General features: G+C 35.3%; 1 protein-coding gene across 1 annotated transcript in view; it reads left to right on the top strand.

Annotated features, from left to right (window-relative positions):
• Positions 1-2,973: 2,973 nt before the first annotated feature.
• LOC149087384 (glycine receptor subunit alpha-2-like) overlaps positions 2,974-21,999 on the top strand; it is a 54,975-nt gene continuing 35,949 nt past the window's right edge. The window contains exon 1 of the mRNA XM_089231843.1: positions 2,974-3,310. Within this exon, the coding sequence (XP_089087969.1) occupies positions 3,225-3,310 (86 nt within the window). The 5' untranslated portion in view covers positions 2,974-3,224. The remainder of the gene's footprint in view (positions 3,311-21,999) is intronic.

Below are 21,999 nucleotides of genomic sequence, written 5' to 3'. Positions count from 1 at the left end.
CGCAGAGGAATGTGTACGAGATGCATGTACGGTTAAATAGGAGTAGTAGTGTCATAAATTATGCACTTTGACCTGAATATGGTCCAACCGTCCATGTATAGTGCCGTTCAGTGCACACCAGCTCTAAGGAAAGATTAATTTTCATTTCCATTATGTAGTCTAGTGCACTTACGCGACAAGTAAGAGGACGTGGGTTCGATCAGCATCTCCCAAAGATAGAAGGCCTCGACATGGGTTGCCAAGTTCACCGGAGCGTCATGGGAGTAGCCCGGTAAGGCTACCTAACAAGTTTGTCAACACCCCAGCATCCTATATTTCGTTCCTTATTATGTTGGCGTAGCATCTTCCGGGTTGGTTCACAAATACCGCCCGGTGATTCAATGTGAGGCATAGAAATCGCCAACTCAGTGCCCGATCGTTTCTTTTCCGCGCGACGATGATACTAGCACGTGCAGCGGAATTTTTTCCTCTTAATATGAGTGAGGACGGACTACTTGCGTGACGTCACGAGCAGCGTGCGGAAGCCTTCTATCTCTAGGAGGTGCTGGCTCGAATCCCAGCAAAAAGGGCAGTTGAATTTTCTTTTTTCTCCTAAATACATCTTCGCATCAGCCCCAGCTATGAAAAATCTTCTCGTAGTACCAATTCACATCCATTTTAAAAAGAACAATCAATACGTTTCTATAGAGGATGAAACATAAAGGGACCGTTTTACTCAGACATAGTATTTACTTCTAAATACCACGCATTTATCTGTGTAGCGACGAGAGAATCCGATTTTTATGTTTAAAAAATGCGGTTTCAGGTTCTTCCATTTTTCAAGTTAGAAAATAGTCAAAAAACAAAAAGTGTGTGTGTGTGTGTGTGTGTGTGTGTGTGTGTGTGTGTGTGTGTGTGTGTGTGTGTGTGTGTGTGTGTGTGTGTGTGTGTGTGTGCACCCATACAACACGTTTGGCATACCAATGCATGAAATCAGGATGATTTCAATCCTTGAATGCGATTCGTGCAAGGTGTTTAGTTGGAACGTTGATCAAGTGCTCGTAAGCACGAAATCGGACACGAGCATCAAGCGCTCAAGGTACTTCAGGGGAGCACCGTGGTGCTTGCGAGCAACGGGTTGAAGATGCCTGCCATATTCCCTGCACTTCCTATGTCAATCTACTACTGCTAAACTAGACATGCACCTCGTCCGTATTCCTCTGCGGAACTGCTAACGAATTGGTGCATGTTGGAATGTGTATGTATGCATAGTGAACCTTCCGTGAAGTTTGTTTCTGTGTAATGCTTGTTATGTGTAGTGCTGCCATCTGCTATCAATTTTTTAAACTGTGAGTTTCTTTCTCACCTCATAGTGAGTGAAGTGTAATGAATGAATAATTGTAAGGGCTGTAGCTCTCTCCGGCCAGACTTGTCCTTTCTAACGGGGAGATGGGCTCGCATTTGCGCCTCGAAGTTGGGATCCACAGACTTCGATGAGCCTATGTAAATCAATCTCTAGTTCAATGAGTCAGATAGAGTTATTCTTCAATTAAAGATACATTCAGAATCTTTTTGAAACGACAGGCCTCGGTGTTTTGGTGACAAATTTCAGACTTCAAAAATGGAGTCAAGGGTTTATTATAGATTTACTATACACAAAACACTAGAACACCGTCGGAATTCATCTCTACATAAAAAATAAACGCAGTCAAACTCGGTTATAACGATTTCGAAGAGGCAGCGAAATTATGTTGTCTTATCCGAGGTGTCCTTTTAACAGAGACAATTTTCCAAGACAATTGAAAATATCAAAAATGAAATCAGATGCAGTCAAAGACAAATGTGAAGTCATTCCACTATCATTAAAGTGACCATTTGTTATATCGAGAAGAAGTACAGCTTATTAGAACAATAATATACACAGGAAATCTCCAGTTCCTGCCAAAAAACAAACATTGTCAATTGTCAATAATTAACTCTTGGCTGGAAATAAAGTGCTACAGCAAATCTGACAGGAACTAGAAATCATTTTACTGAAAAGTAAATAGCCTTCCACTTTGACAAATATTCGAGATGAATATTTATTTTTATTTTCATAATAATATTCTTCATTTATATATAAATTGTGAAAACTACCTTCATCTCTGATTTTCGTATTTGAATTCAAGCAAGCGTCGTTGAAAAAACTTAATATTTTCATAGGAAGTGTTTTTAAACGGAAGCAAAGTTTCAAAATATATGTTGTTATATCCGAGGTCGTTGCGTTTTCATCAACGTTATAAGCACGTTTAAACATTATCATCCATAGAAATCAGCCGGGGTCCACCAATCATCTCCGTTCTAGCTAAGGTGTCGTTATAACCGAGTTTGGCTGTACCTTGTCATCTAAAAAAATTATAATTTTTTATAACTTCTGGAAATATATCCATAGAATGAAAACAGGAGCAGAGATATCTTTCATGATACAATCCCATCTCTTGAATCACCACTTTCAGAAAATATTTGTTTCCCGATCATAGTATTAGCTGTAAATTTTCAATCCTATTCCCTTTATAGCGATCACTCCTTCGATAACTCACCTAATGACGAACGTGATGCATAAGCTTAATGGAATTGATACATTAATTTGCATAATATTGTCCCGGCTTTCAAGTTTAGAACACATATTGTCCTATCCTAATTGGAATTTTCTTTTTCGTATACTTGTATCATTTCTCCTTTATATTTTGTTTTCCTCGAGACATTGTTCTCCTTCTGCATCATTAAACAAAGGAATGGCCACTTTTGGACCGTAAGGGTAAAAGAATGATGAGAGGGAAGACAACACAGAATCTTTTTTCCTGTATTAATATTATCTTTTAGCTTTTTTTTTGGTACTAGTTTACGGGCGCATGCGTTCGACCGCATGCAAACGGCGGCGCTCATGGATCTGGAGATGGCAAAAAAAAGACAGAAAACACTTCTCTCGTGTAGTATTTATCCGGTAGAAAACTCGCCAAGTTCCTGGAAAATATCCCGACCTGTTAGATACTTCAGCGCAGATAGAAACTTCGTTACGGGAATTTTCATTTCTCTGGGAAAATAACGCAAAATTTTGCGATTATATAGCGAAGTTTTGCGAATTAATAAATTATGATTTTTTTCTATTGAATAATAGATCAGCATTTTTCTTTGAAAATAGCATTGTTATTAATCTAAGATTATTCGTAAATTTTGGGTATTAGTACCTTTAAAACTATACGAGAATGATTTCATGTTACTACTTATTAATTGCGTGCAGTTTCTCTATGATTCGTCCGATGATCGCGTTATCGGCTTCTCTAAATGAAGGGTAAGTGAAATTTTTATTTGAAATATATCCCTAATTGAATTATTTTCCGATATAATTATTTTTATTGTATTTTTTACTGTATGTGGTTTACATGATTTTGACAATATGCTTTTGACCCCGAGCATTCATTTTTTTTTTTTAGAATTTTCAAGATGTTTTGCATTTTTTGATACTGAAAAAGCACAAAAATCAGTAAAAATAAAATCTTTATTTTTTTTAAAAATCCAATTTTAATTTTTTTTGTGAAGAAAAAATTCTCCTCGATCACACATTTTCTCAGCCAAGATGATGCAGGATATACATTCATATTCACATATAATGTTTTCTAGAATTTTACTGCTACATTTTATGTAGTAAATGACGCTGTTCCTGGAGGCACTTTCTCCTTTAAGCCATCTTAAAAAAAAACCCGGAAAGTTCACCTTTAAGTGCTGCCCTCTGATGAAAGTCGTCAAAATTTATATTCATCATATTTCTAACTCAAAACTTACACAATCCTTTAAGTCAGGGCTTGACTCCCTGAGGTTAAAAAAAAGTTCCTACAGTGAGAAAAATCAACCACCACATTTTCGGCAACAGGGTCTGAGAGAGATAATGTGCTTGTGAGAAACAGAATATTATTAGATTTAAGAATTATGAAGTTTTTTGTTCAAAGTAATTTTTCCCATCAGTTTCAATTATTGCTTAAAATATTTTTGAAAAAAATAGCATCTTATTTGAACAAACCACGTTTTTCTTTTTGCAATATTAATTTTCCTGATATTATTTATTTATTTTTTTCGAAAAAGAATGACATAATATAAATTTTACAAGTAGACAATACCGATTATAGTTATCAAACTATCTCATCCAAATTTACAAATTTTGGAAAACCAGTGTCGCGTATGATCATGATAGGATGGGAATTGAATGAATGTGAATTGAATACGAATCTTATAATTAATTGTATTTCAGAACAATATCGTTGTGAACGCTATATCCATGTAGACTATGTTATTAAAAAAAGGGTAAGAAACAGTTTAATGTAGATTAATAATTCCCAAAAAGAGGGGTCATGACCCCCTGGGAGCCGTGTCAATGAACTTGAGTGGATCGCGAGAAATTAAGCGTCCAAATAATAAATTCATTTTTATTTTAAAAATATGTCGGAACTAAAAAATGTCATTACTCAACTGAACTAATTACCCTGTATCATACATTCTACTTGTACAATAATCTCAATATATCAAGTTAATACTTATACAGGGTGACTCAGAGAAAACCACCCGGTTTCAAAATCGTATATTTCTTAAAAATTAAAAACACAGAATGTTAAGTAATAAATGTGAATATTGTTTCTCTTGAAATTTTTCGAGTGGGGCGACTGGCCCAAAAAAATTCGAAAAGGATAAGATATATTTGGAAAATTTAAAGGAGTTGGTGTGTGTGCACCAAACATATTCTTATTCTTTAATTTTTAAATACTTTGAGAGAGAGAGAGAACTCGTCTCATTTTCCAAGTGTAGTATAGGTATATGGTGATGTTACGTTTTTAGAAAGTGCTGCAAGCTATCGCTTGTAATGAAAGTGAGAAAATTGCATGAGTGCATTTTGCTGCTCTGTGTGCAGGATTATTCTTGCTATAGTATACATACAGGGTACATAGGAAAGTCCATTTATCCTGGAATAATTCGCGAACCGTTAATCCTAGCTAACATACTTCAATTGGAAAAAGTATCCAAATAACGTGAAGAACTCAAATAAATGTCATTCATATTGCAATGTGTGGTACAATTATTAAATTAGAAAAATAAACCTTTTATTTGGTCACTCTGTCCTCAAAAACCCAATTAGAAATGTGTTTCCCCGTCTCTCCTGAGCCTAACAAAACAAATCGTTTCAAGCGCACTATTCGGTGAGATATTCTAATTCGAAAATCACTGAAAATGAGGAGGGGAGAACAGCATATAAAGTAGAATGAGCTTGTAAGTTAGCTTATGCGGTTTTTTTTAGTCTCAGAAGTTCATTATTGTGTGACTGGCACACACATCTTATGATTATATCAATTTTACAAACACGATATCAAAGCAGGAAAAAGTCATTCAAAAATTTATTTCAATATTTCAGAAAATTTTCAAGCCTGAAATGACAATATTAACTAAGTTTAGATAAATATAATCATCGTACGAAATTTTTTAGATCAATGAAAAAATTTTATACTTTTGCTTTTATTCCTTGTTTTGTGTGTAACATGTTCAAGTGATAAATAATGAGTTTTTTTTTTAAGGCTGAGCTCCCTTCCTCTAACCTCTGAAGCACAAACACGACGTAATATGCAACAAAAGTGGGATATTGATCTTGTATGCATTCATCACGTTTAAGAATTCCGGATTCACCGTCACATGCCATGAATTATGAAACTTTAAATGACGGTATTATATTCCGCCTTCTGATAAATGAATTTGTTACGATGAAATAACAAAACACGCGACGAAAAAAAAATGGCCTTTGTCATCTTTTCTCACAGTTTCACATCGTTATTATTTCCTTGGATGCATCATCTCTTGACGTGTTGACACGTAACACATTCTTGATTCTTTTCTATAAAGGCGATGCAAGCTGGAGATATCCGAAACTTTTCATATCAGTACGATATCTTGTACGTGTCATTTTATGTTTGTTTCCTCAGATTTGAATTTTTTGAGCTCGGTTCAACCAAGCTCAAAAAAGTCACTTGCTTGAACCATTACATCGGAAATCCCGAGATATCTCGTGAAACTCGATCTGCTTTATTTCGGTCGCCCCGAAAATATCTCTGGTTTTTTAACTTGCTTTTATTTCCAATGTGGCAGCTATAATGCAGATCAGTGACAAAAATGAAATATTTTAACAATTGATAATGGAAAATTTTAATAACCGCTTAAAATGTTAACAAATTTTTGATTAACGTTGTGTTTTCGCAACGCATGGAGTAAAAACATTTTTCAATTAATTTTCAAACAAAGTTTCATATGAGACAAATATTTTGGAAATTAAAAGGTTCAACGAGAGAGAGAGAGATACTGTTAGATAATATTATACCTGTTTTACAAAATTTGTTTCAAAGAAATTTGGTGTTTTATGACTTTTTAGAAATGTTATCCCGATTTTCAATCTGGATTTTTTTTTTTCATGACTAGAACAGAAATAATTTTAAAAAAAAACAGATGTCACGTGATACATAAGATTTCCGTAAACCATAATTACCTAGTTCTTTATTTAAATCAAGTTAATTAATTTGTGTTAATTAAAAGTCAATTAGATTACGTTAAATTCATTTATTAACTAGATTAATTAATTAAACTAGAGAAAACATGTTAAATTAATGTGTCATTTGTTGTAACTTCTCAAATATGTTGTATAAGTAACCATTTATCATATACTGGGTGACTCCATAATTCCCCTTTCCGCCTTTACTGGCGAACCATTGATCCTAGAGGCATACTTCCAATTATAAAAATTATTAAAATAATGTGTAGAACTTAGATACGTCATTCATATTGCAAGGGGTTGTGTAGTTATTAAAATAAATTAACTTTTTATACAGACTTCCTGTACTCAAAAACCCTATTTGGAAGTGGTTGCCCTGTCTCTCTTGATGCCAGCAAAAAACATCCACGTTTCCATGTGCAATACTCGTTAAAATATAGTGTTTCAAAAATTGGAGAAAAGTTGGGAAAAAACAGCATAAATGAAGGAAAGAAGCATTGTCCGTTAGTTTATTTTGCTTTTTCCTCCGATTTTTGAATTAAAATATCCCAACGAATATTGTACTAAGAAACGTATTTTTTCCCCTTGGACTGAGAGGAGAGACAACTATCTAATTGGGTTTTTGAGTACAAGGGGACGACGGTATAAAAAAGTTATTTTTTTATTTTATTAATTAACTACACAATTCTTTGCAACATGAATAGTGTATCTAAGTTATACTCGTTATTTGGATACTTTTTCTAATTTGAATTTAACGTCTAGGATCAACGGCTCACCAGTAAAATGCGGCGAAGGAAACTAACTAACCACCCTGTATAAAAAAATTGTGCAATTGTTCTCTCACGAATTCAAAACGCGGTCAAAAATGGGATGTTATGTTATTTTGTATGACTGAAATTCACGATAAGCAAATAGGAACAGATGGTCATGATTTATGATATTTACTTAGTGTCAGGAAATAGTGTCAGGTTACTGTTATTTTTGGGGTTTTTTTCAAGTTGAAGAAACTAAAATTCTGAATTTTTATACATTATATTTCTTTATTCATTCTGTCTTCTTGAAACGTACTTGCATGAATATGTTGGTCGATGTCTCTCGGAATGTGAATCGCAAGTTATATATGTTACGCTTTCACAAACAAACATACAAATTCATATAATCTAGATCAGTGGTGCGCAAACCGGGGGTCACCACCCCACGTGGGGTCACGTCAATGCACTAGAGGAGTCGCGAGAGATTCTCCGAAATAAAAACTTCCAAATAAGAAATTAATTTTTATTTAAAAATACTGTATGTTAAAACTGAAGAATGCCTTTATTCAGCTGAGCTGATTACCATGTATCATACAATGTGTGTTTTTCAAATTCTGCTTATACAATAATCAATATATCGGCTCCGTCATGACCAAATCATGAATATGCAATGTCCTTGCAAAAAGAAAAGAATGTGGGAGAATCACCCGATTTCAAAATTGTATATTTTTTAACAATTAAAAATACAAAATAGAATGATTAGTAATATGTGCCAATCATACAGGTGGATGTGTACGTTTTATGAAAAATTTTTTAATGGTTGATTTCAAGTGTAGACTCATTTTGAAAGCGGATGGTTCTTTCTTAATCACCTTTCATACGAACATCAAGGACCATACACCTCGCTACACTTCCATCTTACATAAGGGACACCAAGTACATCAAAAAACAAAGTGAATACGTATTTATATGATATTTAAAAAACTGAATATCTTTGGAAGTCAATATCGCCTAATTGAAATCGCAACAAGCGTTCCGAAAAGGGCTTTCGGGACAGCACGTTCAATGGCAGAAAAATCAGAATCTCCCGAAAACCGGGACATATGGTCAGCCTACGCAGAAGTCGCCAATAAATTTTTTTGGTCAAAAGGGGAGGGGGTTCAAAGGAAGGGGGTTTGGTCAAAAGGGGGGGGGGCTTCAAAATGTTTGCGCACCATTGCTCTAGATTTACTCGACCCACCCTAATAGGGCATGCAAGAATTGTCTATTTGTCAAATATGGTAGTTAGTCCTACAACGGTACAATTATTCTAGAAAATTATTATTAGAAAAACTGATGGCAGGTGGCAGCAATACACATAACAAGCATTACACCGTAACAAACTTTTACGTTTAGATTTACAACACGTACACGCACAATTCAACACGTACCAATCCGTCAGATTTATTTGACAATCAATGAAAGAATATTCGCATGATTATTGAAAGTGAATTCAAGGTTACACTGAGAAATAAATAATTTCAGAATTATAGAAATAATTAATTACAGAACCATTTTAAGTCATTATATATTAAAATTATTTTCAAAATTAATTACTTTAATCAGTAGCTAGCCAAAAAAAAGTTTCAGAATTAGTAAAAAAAAACCGTATTTCAAAATTAATCGAAATTAATAATTAATGAAAGACACATAATTTCAGAGTAAATAAAAGTAATTCATTGTTTTATTTTTTTTGGGAGCTGCTGGTTCAGGTCGATAAGATACTCGCCTGAAGTACCAAAGGATGTTAAGAGGTGTCGCACGTTTGATACTCGATTCATCTTTGTCAGAAAATTTCCTTACACAGGTGTACAACAGATACGACAGCAAAATTATCACTAACGGACGTGCCAACTTTTGGAATCCAGAAATTCCGGAGATTCTCCAGAGAGTGTATTTCCCCCCGGCACTCATAGACTCGATCAAAAAAATAAAAATTAAAAAAAAAATTTAATCAATTAAGAAAAAGCTCAACCCCCCCCCCCCCCAAGGTAGGTTGTGCTTTGCCCCTGAGCACAATATAATTGTATGTGTCAGTTTTCCCATGCAGAATGAAGAAATCACATCTACAATTCTACATACTGTTGATAAAACATGTGTTTCCTTTCGTGGATGCTATCAGTGATTGATAATCTTGGGTATCTTAAAAGCTTTTATATAGCTTAAAGTTTTATATTTTCTTTCTGAAGACATATTTAATCAGAGGAAACAATTGAAAAACTTCACAATACAAAGCTGCTGACGAAAAAACTTGTGTTTACCGCACGGCTATTAATGGAATGCAATAACGATTATACAGGAATTTCGGCAACCAAGGACTTCCACCTGATAAATGGTTGCCGATAAATGCTACGTAAATAAAATCACGTCTTTGCCAGTTGCTTAAATGCGGTCACCAAGACTTTTTTTACGGTTGCTCGATGGAAATGACCACGGCTGTCCTCTGGGTGTTTTCCCTAACGACGACGGCAGTCATTGACGTCACGACAACGTGAAAGTTCGCGTAAAATGTAATTTTCTGCCAAAATGCGGAGAAATTGTAACAAATCCGGAGTCTCCCGCCTAAATCCGGAAAGTTGGCAGATCTGCACTAACAAATATTGTTGCCGCAGGGAGTCCTACAGTGCGAGGGATCAGCGAACCAACTCCTCGGTGAATATAAAAAAAAGGCACATTGTCGAAAGCTGCCGTTCGGAATCGGCAATAAATGGTAGGTCCTCGACTAGCTATCAGTCCTCGTGTTCAGAAAATCACCACAGTGCGACAGAAAAAGGACCAAAATTTAATTATTTTTGCCCTTTTTTAACTCGTTGGCCCAGCTGCCCCTTCTATTAAGATGACACACTGGATTACGGTACATCAGTTGAAGGCCCGAAGGATTCGCGGGAAACTTCAATTTAGTCTTGTGTCTGAAAGATTGAAAACCCTTGCTCTAAAAATGAAATATTATTATTTTACTCTCCCTCTCTCCCTCTTTCAATGAGAGTAATTGAATATCCTGAAGAATTGAAGAATACTTACATGGAGACCGAATTCCCTTACCACCTGCAAGGAATGGTCATGATTAAATTAATAAAATACATTTCCTTTCCTAAGCTTCGTTGATTAATTTATTGATATAACTATATATGTATTTGTTTCTACTACTACTTAACCGTGAATGCACCTCGTACGCATTCCTCTGCAGAATTTCTAATGAATTGGTAAATACCAGAATGTGTGTGTGTACATGTTGTGAACCTAATGTGTAGTTTGTTTCTGTGTAATGCTCGTTATGTTGGTTCCGCCATTTGCAGTTAATCTTTCTAATTATAAGTGAAATGTAATGATTGATTAATTGCACCGTTGTAGGCCTGTTACTCTCTGTGGCGAGACATTTAAACTCCCAAATCGGCTAAGATTTGTGGCTCGAAGTTGGGAACTACGTAAGACAAACTTCAGTCGACCACCCGACCATCACAGTGGCTATGTATGTATGTATGTGTTGCTACCAATGTCCGACGTCTGGCATTCTTACCAACAAGAACAGACATAACAACTTTATCACGTCTGAAAATTATTGTAATATTCTTGTGAGTATTTTGTAGTACAACATGTAAAAGTTATGTATCATTCATGTTTACAGGAAGTATAACATAAAATTCATCAGGCTTTGTTCGCTCATATCATAAATATCTCTCGTCTTTTGACCGATATTAAAAATTTTGAAGTTCCAGTTCTGCAGAAAAAATTGTGAAATATTTCAATAGACATATATTTCGATGTAAAATATTCGAAAAACCAACAAATGTTATAGTTTTTTTTTTCGTTTCGTCAAGAATCATTCAACAGAATATGAATGTTATCATTCACGTTTCTTCACCGGTTGATACGTTCATAGGTGAGAAAGCAGAATAAAAACATTGGAAATTCTCCAAACTTTCTCTGATACATGAATGGCAGAAATGATGAATCGCTTCGTGTTAGTAAATCTCACCTTGAACTCTTTCTCGCAGCTACGAATGCATAAAATAAATTTCTTTTTGATGAGTTGTAAACATTTTTCCAGTAAAAACTGATGATTTGTTATTGGAATTATTGAATCTGTTTATTTTTGAATAAATATATATATGTTAGTAAACATTTATATAAAAATGATCATTTTTCAGAAGCATATAGTGCTTTTATCATGTCTGTTCAAAGTTTAAACGACTATCTCGAACTACACAGATCATTATGATACGGTATGATACAAATAAAAAAACAAAGCCATAACAGGCAAAATGCCCAACGAGGTGACTGAAGACAAGATGCTCACAACAAATATGGATGTCATACAATTCAAAAACACGGTAACCTAATTAAAAATGCAATTGCAAACTCTATATGAATAATTCCATAACAGCTATAGCTCTTACCGTGTATTTTTGGTGTGGCAATGCTCACGAAACCAGGCAGTCTAAAACAACGTGCGGCATGTCTGGAATCAAAGACTTTCACCATATAAGCTGCTGTCCCTCTTTCTGCACAGAACTAATATTTCGTATGTTTTCATATCAACATAATTATCAGATTTCATAATTGCCGCAGAAGACGAGGATGGGATTCATCTCTTTCAAGGGGAGCGACAAAATAAAGAGTCTAGGAAAAGACCCAGTTATTTAGGCCTGTTTTCACAAGCACTACCTCCCAAAACAGAATATGCCAAAATCTACAACGTATGTCGCAGAGCAATCTGGAAGTATTTAAAGAAATGTAGAAAACACTATTATGGGGATTTCCACTGCAGAGCACTTTGATGTTGTATTGTATTGCCCATATTTACAGATTTTTTTTTTCGTATAATCCAACAGCGTATAATCTTCATATGTTAATTTCGTTACTTTGAGAGAAATAATCATCGTATATATACAGTCTACGGCGACATATAGTCCACATGTGTTGCATTTCATTCATCAATAATGAAATCATAACAATTGAAAAGGGTCGTTTGTAACATTTTTGAAGGAAAAATGTCAATTTTTCTACTGTTACCTGCAAATATTTTTCACACATTTATATGGAATTTATTTTTTTCTATGCCAAACTGCCAAGAAAAGTTACAGATAAGACACAACGCGATATATTATAATCCTTACTGAAGTCGAAATTTCTATCGAAATTCCAATGATTTTTAATGTATAACCCCCGCGGATTATACCCAGGAAAATGTGGAATATATATATGTCATACATTACTTTCTCATAGTTTGATCTATTTCGTTTCCATTATCATTATGTCAGAGGTAATTACTAAAAAAAATCTATAAATAAACAAAAATTATATATATATTAGCGTAGCACAGAGCGAACATGAAATCATTTGGTCGCAGCTGCTACCAATATTCGAGGGATACTGAAATAATTATTCACGGTATGAGCTCAACGATTTTGCAACAATAACAATTGCAAAAAAAAAAATCCCCATCCCCTTACAGAACACCTATACATTTATACTACACCTATACTACATTCACAGGATACGAAAAAAGAATGTTAAAAACCTTATCTATGTAACAGTTCTGTATCAGACATTTCAGTAAGATATATAATGCTGTTGTGTATGGCTCTACATCAGGGGCCTTTAACACATGGTTACGGGCCATTTGTGTCTTCAGCCAGCTCTTCGATAACGTGTGTTGTAAAGCTCAGTGGCCCACCTGCCTGGCTGAAACGTTAAATGTAGGCCCATGGTGTGTCAGCGGCTGAAGACTCCTGCTTCTTAAATTCATGTCACTTGAAGGCGATGAACATGTACTCAGAGCCGCTGAAGGCAATTGATCAATCGTGATTTTTCCCACATGCAACATGATACTGTAATTGATTTCTGCTGATAGTGCGGTCATGACTTACCATATCTCTGAGGTATCCCACAACAACATGGATTTAAATGTAAAAACGTGGAATACACTGTGTTTGTTTGCAGTTGAGATACCGCCAAGTATTGAAGCATCGAAATGTCATAATAGATGTTATATCGCGAGATACTGGAAATTATGTGCGAAAATTTCTGTAGCTATCCTATGATTGGTAAGAGCTACTACTACTACTAAACCAGACATGCACCTCATCCACATTCCTTTCCGAACTTCTAACGAATTGGTACATGTCGGAATGTGTGTGTACGTGTTGTGATCCTAACTTGATGTTTGTTTCTGTGTAATACTTGTTATAGTGCTGCCATCTATTTTTCGAGCAGTGAGTGAAATGTACATTGATAATCAGTGAGCAAGTCAACTTATTTTTTTCTCACCTGATATACAGTCAACGCTCGCTATAACGACGGTCTGTTATAAGGACCGTTTCATTATAACGACCGATAAGGCAGATTCCAAGTGTTTCTCATTCCCATCATGTTATTTCTTATCCGATAAATGCCATTCAACCCATTACAACGACCGGACTCGGTTCGGCTCCCTTTTACTTCTTTTTTTTTTCCAAATAAATGGACAAAATCATCGTTGAGTTTGTTTGGCCTTGATGCTTGCAGAAGAAAGGCTATGAAACATAATAGTTATTCAAAGTTAAATCACTGTCACTTCTACAGCAAACCCGATGATTAACTAGTGCCATCACCGAAAACTTCGCTCTTATGATTTTGTTTTATTTTCTCACAAGTGGCTTTCTCACTTTCACTTTCCAAGTGATTGATTTTTCATATCATTTTAAATTTCATTACGCTATTTTCCTCAATTTCGCAATGGGAGAATATATAGGCAAGTGAACTTATTATTTCGTCACATGTTCTTAAAAGCAAATATAGCCATAGGCCATACACAGTATTTTCGTAAGTACAACGTACTCATTAGTACACGTACTGTATTATGTATTTAATTTTGTGCCCTGATGCACATTTTGATTTCATCATTATAACAAGAAATGTAAGCACGTTTATTTTATTCCGGCCAATACAATATACAATCTTTCTGAGAAGCTAGACTATGCGGTTTTTAATTTAAACGTTCGATATAACGACCTCCCAGTATAAAGTCCATTTACCGTAGAACGAAAGAATCATTATAACGAGCGTGGACTGTATAACAATCCCGTGATGTATCTTTATCACTCAAAAAAATTACATTAAATAAAATGAGAAAATTTACTACTTTTGCTCCAAGTTTTCTCGAAATCGGAAATTTTGGATTGCGTCTCTTAATTGCATTCATAATATTTTATCGCTTTTTGGCTCTTCTCGCACGTAATTAGCGTCGGTATTTCTGTGAAAAGACTCGCCATTTAATACGGAAATAATCAATAATATTCTTTCCCACCTAATTAAAGAAATTTTTCTTAGATGCAAGATATAAAAAAAAAGGTAGAATTCGTTTTTTTGCCCAAAAACCATCTGATTAATATCGATATTCTTTCTCATTAGTTTTGTTAGCGCATTAATTGAGATTTTAAGGAATTCATTTTTTCCCCGGTGAAATTGATTCTCATTTATAGAAATTTTTTTTTAGTGTTTTCTTCTTTGTGTTTTCTCTTTTCTGGTTTCAAATATTTCTTCAAATTAAACTTCATTTCTCAATGGGGATTTGTTTGTTTAAATTGAATGTAATTTGGCCGTAAATTGAATGGTTTAATAACGTATTCTCAAGATTATATTTTCACCCCCACCCTATATTGCCTATCCCTTCACAGCAGATAGATTTTAATATCAGATAAAGGTAAAAATATATATCAGTTATTAGAAATATATAGAATATATTTAATTTATATCTTTAATATCAGATATTGAGCTAGAAATTTACATGAGTAAACTATGAAAATTGTAGTTGTCAGATATAAATAAACAGAAATCTTCTCTTTTTGAAAATAAATGTTATTTTGAGTTCAAAATTTGATTTCTATTAAGCACAATTCCAATCCAGAATGAATTTCATTTATGCAATTGGCAAATTCTTTTTATTCAAATATTCGGACAAATAAATTTTCATTATTTGATTAATTTAGCGCATATTTTTTTTTATTACAAGCTTACTTAAACTCTATGCTCAGATGACAAAAGGTTACAAGTCACTTTTTTAAAATTTCACGGTTCAAAATTTGTAAATAATATTTTGCTAGCATGCGATGCTGTGGCATTTAGACTCATTGCAATTTGCCTGCGTTGTTTTCTCATAAACTGAAAGTTAAAGATGAAATTTTGCCACCTTCCAGTATATACAGGGTCTTTATAACTAAAGTTACACTTTTTTTGACATGGCCATAAAAGGAAAACTACTGGACAAGATATTATCAAACTTGGTAATAGTTTACAGGAATTCTCATGGGATTCACTTTTCCGGAAAATAAAAAAGTTCAAAAACTCACCGCCAGTGGGGAATGGCGCTGTATTCCTTCCTGTAACATTGTTAAACGAAATAAGCCATGAAGACATCGGTTTAAAACGTTTTTAATCGTTTCTAAAGCGTGTTACAAAGCATGTTCAATGTGGCGTCCACCATTTTTTGAAAGCAAGTTAAATCGCATTACTGCGTTCTCAACAGTAGCTCTTATCATATCAGGAGGAATGTTACGGACATGTCGGTGTATCGCATTTTTCAATTCCGCCAAAACCCCAATTAAAGAGAAACGGTTAAAAACATTTTAAACCGATGTCTTTGTCTTATTTCGTTTAAAAATATTACATACAGTGCCATCATGGCCCCCTACATCCTGTAGCGGAGCCATTAGGCTTTGATCTTTTGCGGGCCCTTCGGTCAGACTTTTAACGGGCCCCTTCTGTAGTTAATTTATAGCGTGAAAAAGCAAAAAAATTATGGTAATCGTCCCGGGCCCCAGGGCTAGAGTCCTGTCAGCCCCCACCCCCCATGTGGGGGCCATGAGTGCCATTTCCCGCTAGTGGTGAGTTTTTGAACTCTTTTTTTTTTTTTTTTTTTTGCGGAAAATCGAATCCCATGACCTCCTGTAAACTATTACCAAGTTTGATAAAATTTTGTCCAGTAGTTTTCCTTATGGCCATTTCAAAGTGGAACTTTAATTATTAAGACCGCGCGCGCGTGCGTGCCTTCAATGAAAACTAAAATGAGATATAATAATCATGATAGGTAATAATTATTCATTATTATATCACTATATTGTCATTTTTATTTTAATTCAATATCGTTATATTGCTATTTTATTTTTCCTAATCTAGTAAATACATAAAGGGTTAGAAGAAATATATAGAAAAAAAATTATGCATTGCATTAAAAAATGAATTTTATCAAATTTATATTATTTAAAATAAATATTTCTGCTAAATGACAAAAAAAAATTGTTGGTCTCTGGAGAGAAAGGGCAACAACTCTCCAATTAGGTTTTTGAGGACCGGCAGGGTAACAAAATAAAAAATTATTTTTTTATTTTAATATCTATACAACCCCTTGCAATATGAATGACGTATCTGAAGTCTACGTGTTATTTGGATACTTTTCTCTGAATGGAACTATGCCTCTAGGATCAATGGTTCGCCTCTAATTGGCGAAGTTGGCGCTATGCATCTTATATATGTATGCATGGACCGTTGGCTGATGAAAATTCATAAATTATTAAGATCCACAATTTTTACATCCTCAGACTCACAGACGAGGCTGAAGGCTATTGTATGGTAGGAAATTTGCATTATTGGTCACTATTGTTCTTGAAGCCTATGCGAGAAGGGAAGTTTCTGTACGAACAGTACCATAACCACGGATTTACTGTAACTGTACGTCCAGCATCATTTTAAAAAAATCAGAGACCAATAATCCGAAACATGCAAATTTTACACAGATTAAGACATACCTCGCAATTGCACGTGCATCCTGACATGGTTGAAAACTCAGACGCATGAATTGAATTACAGTATGCGACACCGTATAAATTTCATTAATTAGAAAATTTCGGGACAACAATCATAGATCGTGTTTCAAAAGCATTCGTTATGGAGCAATTGTATTGTGTTTATGATGCCCTTAAATTCAATGAAGACCATTAAACTTGAGACTAGGCAATATTTCCACACTAGAATAATGCATTCACAAAATTAAAACCGAGAATTGTTTCAAGCATTTGAAAGAGTATTTCGAGAGCATGGACGTGGTGTCAAAGACCTCATTATACCTTAATGAGTTGCTTTAATGAACGTTTCGTGGCATTGGTGTTTTTACCTAATGATGGAAGCATCTCGAAAACTATTTTGTCTCTCTAGGACTATTTTCTCTAAACTGCTTCTTATTATGATAATAGGTATATTCACATTTCTTCATAAACATACTTGAAATTTGAGGAAAAATTAAACATTTCAAGAAACTAGAAATTATTCAGAAAATTTGCATCAAAATTTCATTATATGTATCCCGAATTTAACGCTTATGTTTTGATATTAATATAAAGAACGTATTGTATTATATGATACTCACACAGAAATGCTTCTCGAGTCTTAATTACACTCCCGCAATAAAAATATTGTGTTAAATTCATACCTTAATTTTTCACCTTTGCCGGCAAATTGGAATATTCTAGAACGATTTTCACATCGGACAAAGAGAGTTGGATACTAATGATGTAGGTTTCATTAAACTAGAAGCACATAAATGTAAAACATGCCGTATTCAGTAAAGAGAACAATAGGATAGCAATTCTCTCGTACGGTCTCGGAAATATTTTTTGGTATCCTGAAAATAAAAGGATTATTCCAAGAAATGAATTTTGAACAATCGAATATCAATGATGAAAACAGAAATAATGAACTGAAATACCACGAAAACGTAAACTAATTGAAATTTTATTGCCGTCCGATTCGTTTGGGATAAATATCAAATGTTAATAAGCACGAGATAAATTGATGTGATGGAATACAAAAAAAAATTCCGGGAAAACACCTACGCACAATATAATTCTATTGCTATTTGGTATAGAATATTTCAAAGGATCTCTTATTGTTATTAAAATGGTTTCGCAAATCAAAAATGTCTCTAGTAATACCTCTTTTTCCGATTATATTAAATGGTAAATTAATTTTCAAAGTCATTTTTTTTCCTTTTAAATACAAACTGATAACTTGTAGGAAGGCTATGGAATTAATGGATTGAATTTAAAGTTGAAATTACCTTTTCTTATCGGAATTCAAAATAATTTGAATGTGTAACGAGTCGACCAAAAAAGTCCCTAGACATTTTAAACATTCATAAAAATTTGATGAACTGCCGTTCGAACATGTAATCACCTCCGAATAGATTTTAGTATATAGTTATGCTTTTCTTTCAATCCATACTACTTCGCCCTGGTAGTACAGATATCTTAAAAACTTAATTTCAATATATATATATATATTTTTTTTTTAAAAAGCGCTATCTGTCGGGTTTTTTTCGAAAATAAAATCATGATGTAAAGTTCGACATAAAATTTATACACATTTTGCATATTTTCATACATTTTTACTCCAATTTGTTTAAATTCTATAGATTTTTAAATACAGTGTATCCCGTAATTCGTTAGTATCTTAAAAAATCATAAAAATTGGAGTAATTGGTATATTCATTTATCAATTGATATGCGTATTCACAAAATTTAATCAAGGTCCCAAGTTTGGCTCAATAATCCACAACAGTATCATTAATAGTTATCTTGTAAGGTCATATGTTATGATATACACTATTTACCAAAAGTGTTGGGACACCTATGTAAATGACGATATCTGCGGTCCTGAGATACGTCACGCCCTCCGCCGGTATATATCGTGTAGGAAACAACATCGGCATTAGTCGCATGCAAGATGCCGCGCAGTTCGGAGCTCTCTGATTTCGAGAAAGGTATAATTATCGGGTATCACAAAAATGACCGATCCTTAAGGGACATATCTAGCGAGCTGAAGTACCCAAAATCGACAGTGGCCTATGTAATTAAGAAGTGGAAGGTGAGCTGTGATTGTCGGATTTTGCCCCGAGTCGGCAGACCAACGAAACTGGGAGATAGAGGGGTGCTGTCCAGAGAAATTCGGAAGAACCGCACCCAACAAGATGGCCCTCATCCGCAAGGAGTTTCAACAGGCATCCGGGAGTATTGTTTCAATAAATACCATCCGTAAGGAAGCACACCTGATTGGTTTTCATGGTCGTGCTGCTGCCCATAAGCCTTTGATCACAAAGTCCAACCGCGTTGCTCGGTTAATGTGGTGCAAAGCACATCGAAATTGGACCGTAGATCAGTGGAAACGAGTTCTTTGGAGCGACGAATCAAGGATCACCCTCTACCGTTCGGATAGCTGGGTCTGGCGTCTGCCTGGAGAACGTCTCCTGCCAGAATGCATTGTGCCAACAGTCAAGTTCGGCGGAGGTGGAATTATGGTCTGGGGGTGTTTCTCCTGGTATGGACTGGGACCCTTGGTCCCCATTCATGGTAAGCTCAACACCGATGCCTACTGCACTATTTTGGATGACAATGTGCTTCCTACGTTGTGGCAGTTTTACGGGGTGGACCCCTGTTACTTCCAGGACGACAATGCCAGCTGTCATACTGCGAGGTTAACCATGGCTTGGTATGGTGCCAATGGGGTTCATCGAATGGACTGGCCTGCCCAGACCTGAACCCTATCGAGAACCTCTGGGACGAGTTGGATCGCCGAATTAAGGGGTGCCCTACCCGTCCAAAATCGGTTAAGGAACTGACATGTCTTCTCCAAGCCGAGTGGAAGAAAATACCACTAGCCACCACACAAGGACTTGTGGAAAGTATGCCCCGGAGGGTTCACGCTGTAATTGCCTCTCGTGGAGGCTCTACCAACTATTGATTTTGAATAAAGTTAGTTTTTCTTTTCTATCACAGGTGTCCAGATACTTATTGGTGGATAGTGTATATGCTGAAGATGTTGCATCAATATCAATTGACGGAAAGGTGCTAAGTAACCTCCAGGATCTGATCAAAAAAAAAGGGTCGTATACAACAATGCCGAGTTGAATATTAACAAATTTGTGATGATATGGTTCACAATCCGAGATATCCCATCAAACACGAAGATCATCATAGAGCGACAAGATATCGTGCCATCGACTCAAACTAAGTACTTGGTGTCACCCTGAATGAAAGACTCAACTTCAGGAGCCGTAACAGAGGATCTAATTGAGATTTTGCTATCAGAAGTCCAAACTGAGTTTGAGGAACAAAGTTTTGATTTACGAACAAATCATTCGCCCAGTGTTAACACACGGTACCCCAGCTTGGGCTTTCGCATCTAAGATAAGAGCAGCATGTACTAATTACAACTATTCCAGTATCGCGTCCTCTGGTGCTTCCCTGGAGCGCCAAAAAAGTTTTCAAGAAACTAGCCTCCCACATCAAGAAACTAGCTCGAAATTACTTCGAAAAACAAGAAAGGTCGTGTCACCAACATCTGAGAAAGATCTCCAATTATGAAGCTACCTACTACTAAACCACACATGTACCTCGTCCATATTCCTCTGCGGAACCTCTAACGAATTGGTACATGCGGGAATGTGCGTGTAGTGAAACCTGACGTGAAGTTTGTTTCTGTGTAATGTTTGTTATGTGTAGTGCTGCCATCTGCCACCAGTTTTTCTAACAATGAGTGAAGTGTAATGATTGAATAATTAATCGTTGTAGGCCTGTTGCTCTCTGGGGCGAGACTTTTTAATGGGGAGATCGGATCGCATTTGCGCCTCGAAGTTGGGAACCACAGGAAACCAACTTCAGCCGACCACTACTATGGTGACGGTGGGGTTCGAACCCGGATTCTCACGATGCTAGTCCGTCATTATGACCACAGCGGCCAATTATGATACTCGCGAGTTTGTGAAACATCTAAGGGTTAAAAACATACTCCATGCAAAACATGTAACCGGATTTGAAAAATGTGTGTATGCTTCTGGCACACACATCGACGTATTATATTGTAAATATTCAAACATTCATTAGTCCATCTTTCAAGACAATGTTTGAAAATAAAATATTCAAATATATGACGAACTATGCATAAGACAGTTTTTCGCAACAAAATTCCATTTTCTTTTCTATTTTTTTCCCTTCAAATATTACCATTTTATGTCATATTTTATGCCAATGTAATATTTAGTTTCTCCAAGGTGAAGGAAGATAGGTCTCTTTTGAACACACATTCGACGCTCTGCATAACGTTCAACCGTCGCGCAGTTCAACCATATTCATACCTGAAGAGGGTTTTATATATAGTCGGCCCCCCCATATTCGCGGTTTCCGAATTCGCGGATTTTTTTCCTTTATTGGAATTTTTCTTTAAAATACTCAGCAATCGTCGTTCACGTGTTTTGCTTACAAAATTTGAGTTGTGCTTGTATAGGATGGTTCATTCTTTTAATGCTACTCATAATGCTTTGAAAAGGTAAATAAAAGTGAAAACTTGACAAGAAAAATTTGATATATTGACTGCTTGGCGAAGTCAATACTTTCTGTGGTCCGCCATTATGGAATCAACGAATGTTCGCTGAGATATATCAAGAAAATGAAATCTGAAATTCGTTCAGCCGCAGTTGTAGCTGCACCTGTGGCTGTCAAAACTTTGCATCGCCTATGGGATCCATGTGTTTCACGTACAGAAAATGCTGTTTTTTGTGGGTACAAGACTGACACAAAAAGGTATTTCAATTGATTGTAATATTATAACAGAAAATGCGAAAAATTTTACTCTTCCATAAGG

Source organism: Pholcus phalangioides, unplaced genomic scaffold (assembly GCF_987345545.1).
Source record: "Pholcus phalangioides strain wild (caught in Gottingen) unplaced genomic scaffold, Ppha-v1.0 ptg000004l_1, whole genome shotgun sequence".
NCBI lineage: Eukaryota > Metazoa > Arthropoda > Arachnida > Araneae > Pholcidae > Pholcus > Pholcus phalangioides.
This window is presented reverse-complemented; position numbering and strand designations above follow the sequence as displayed.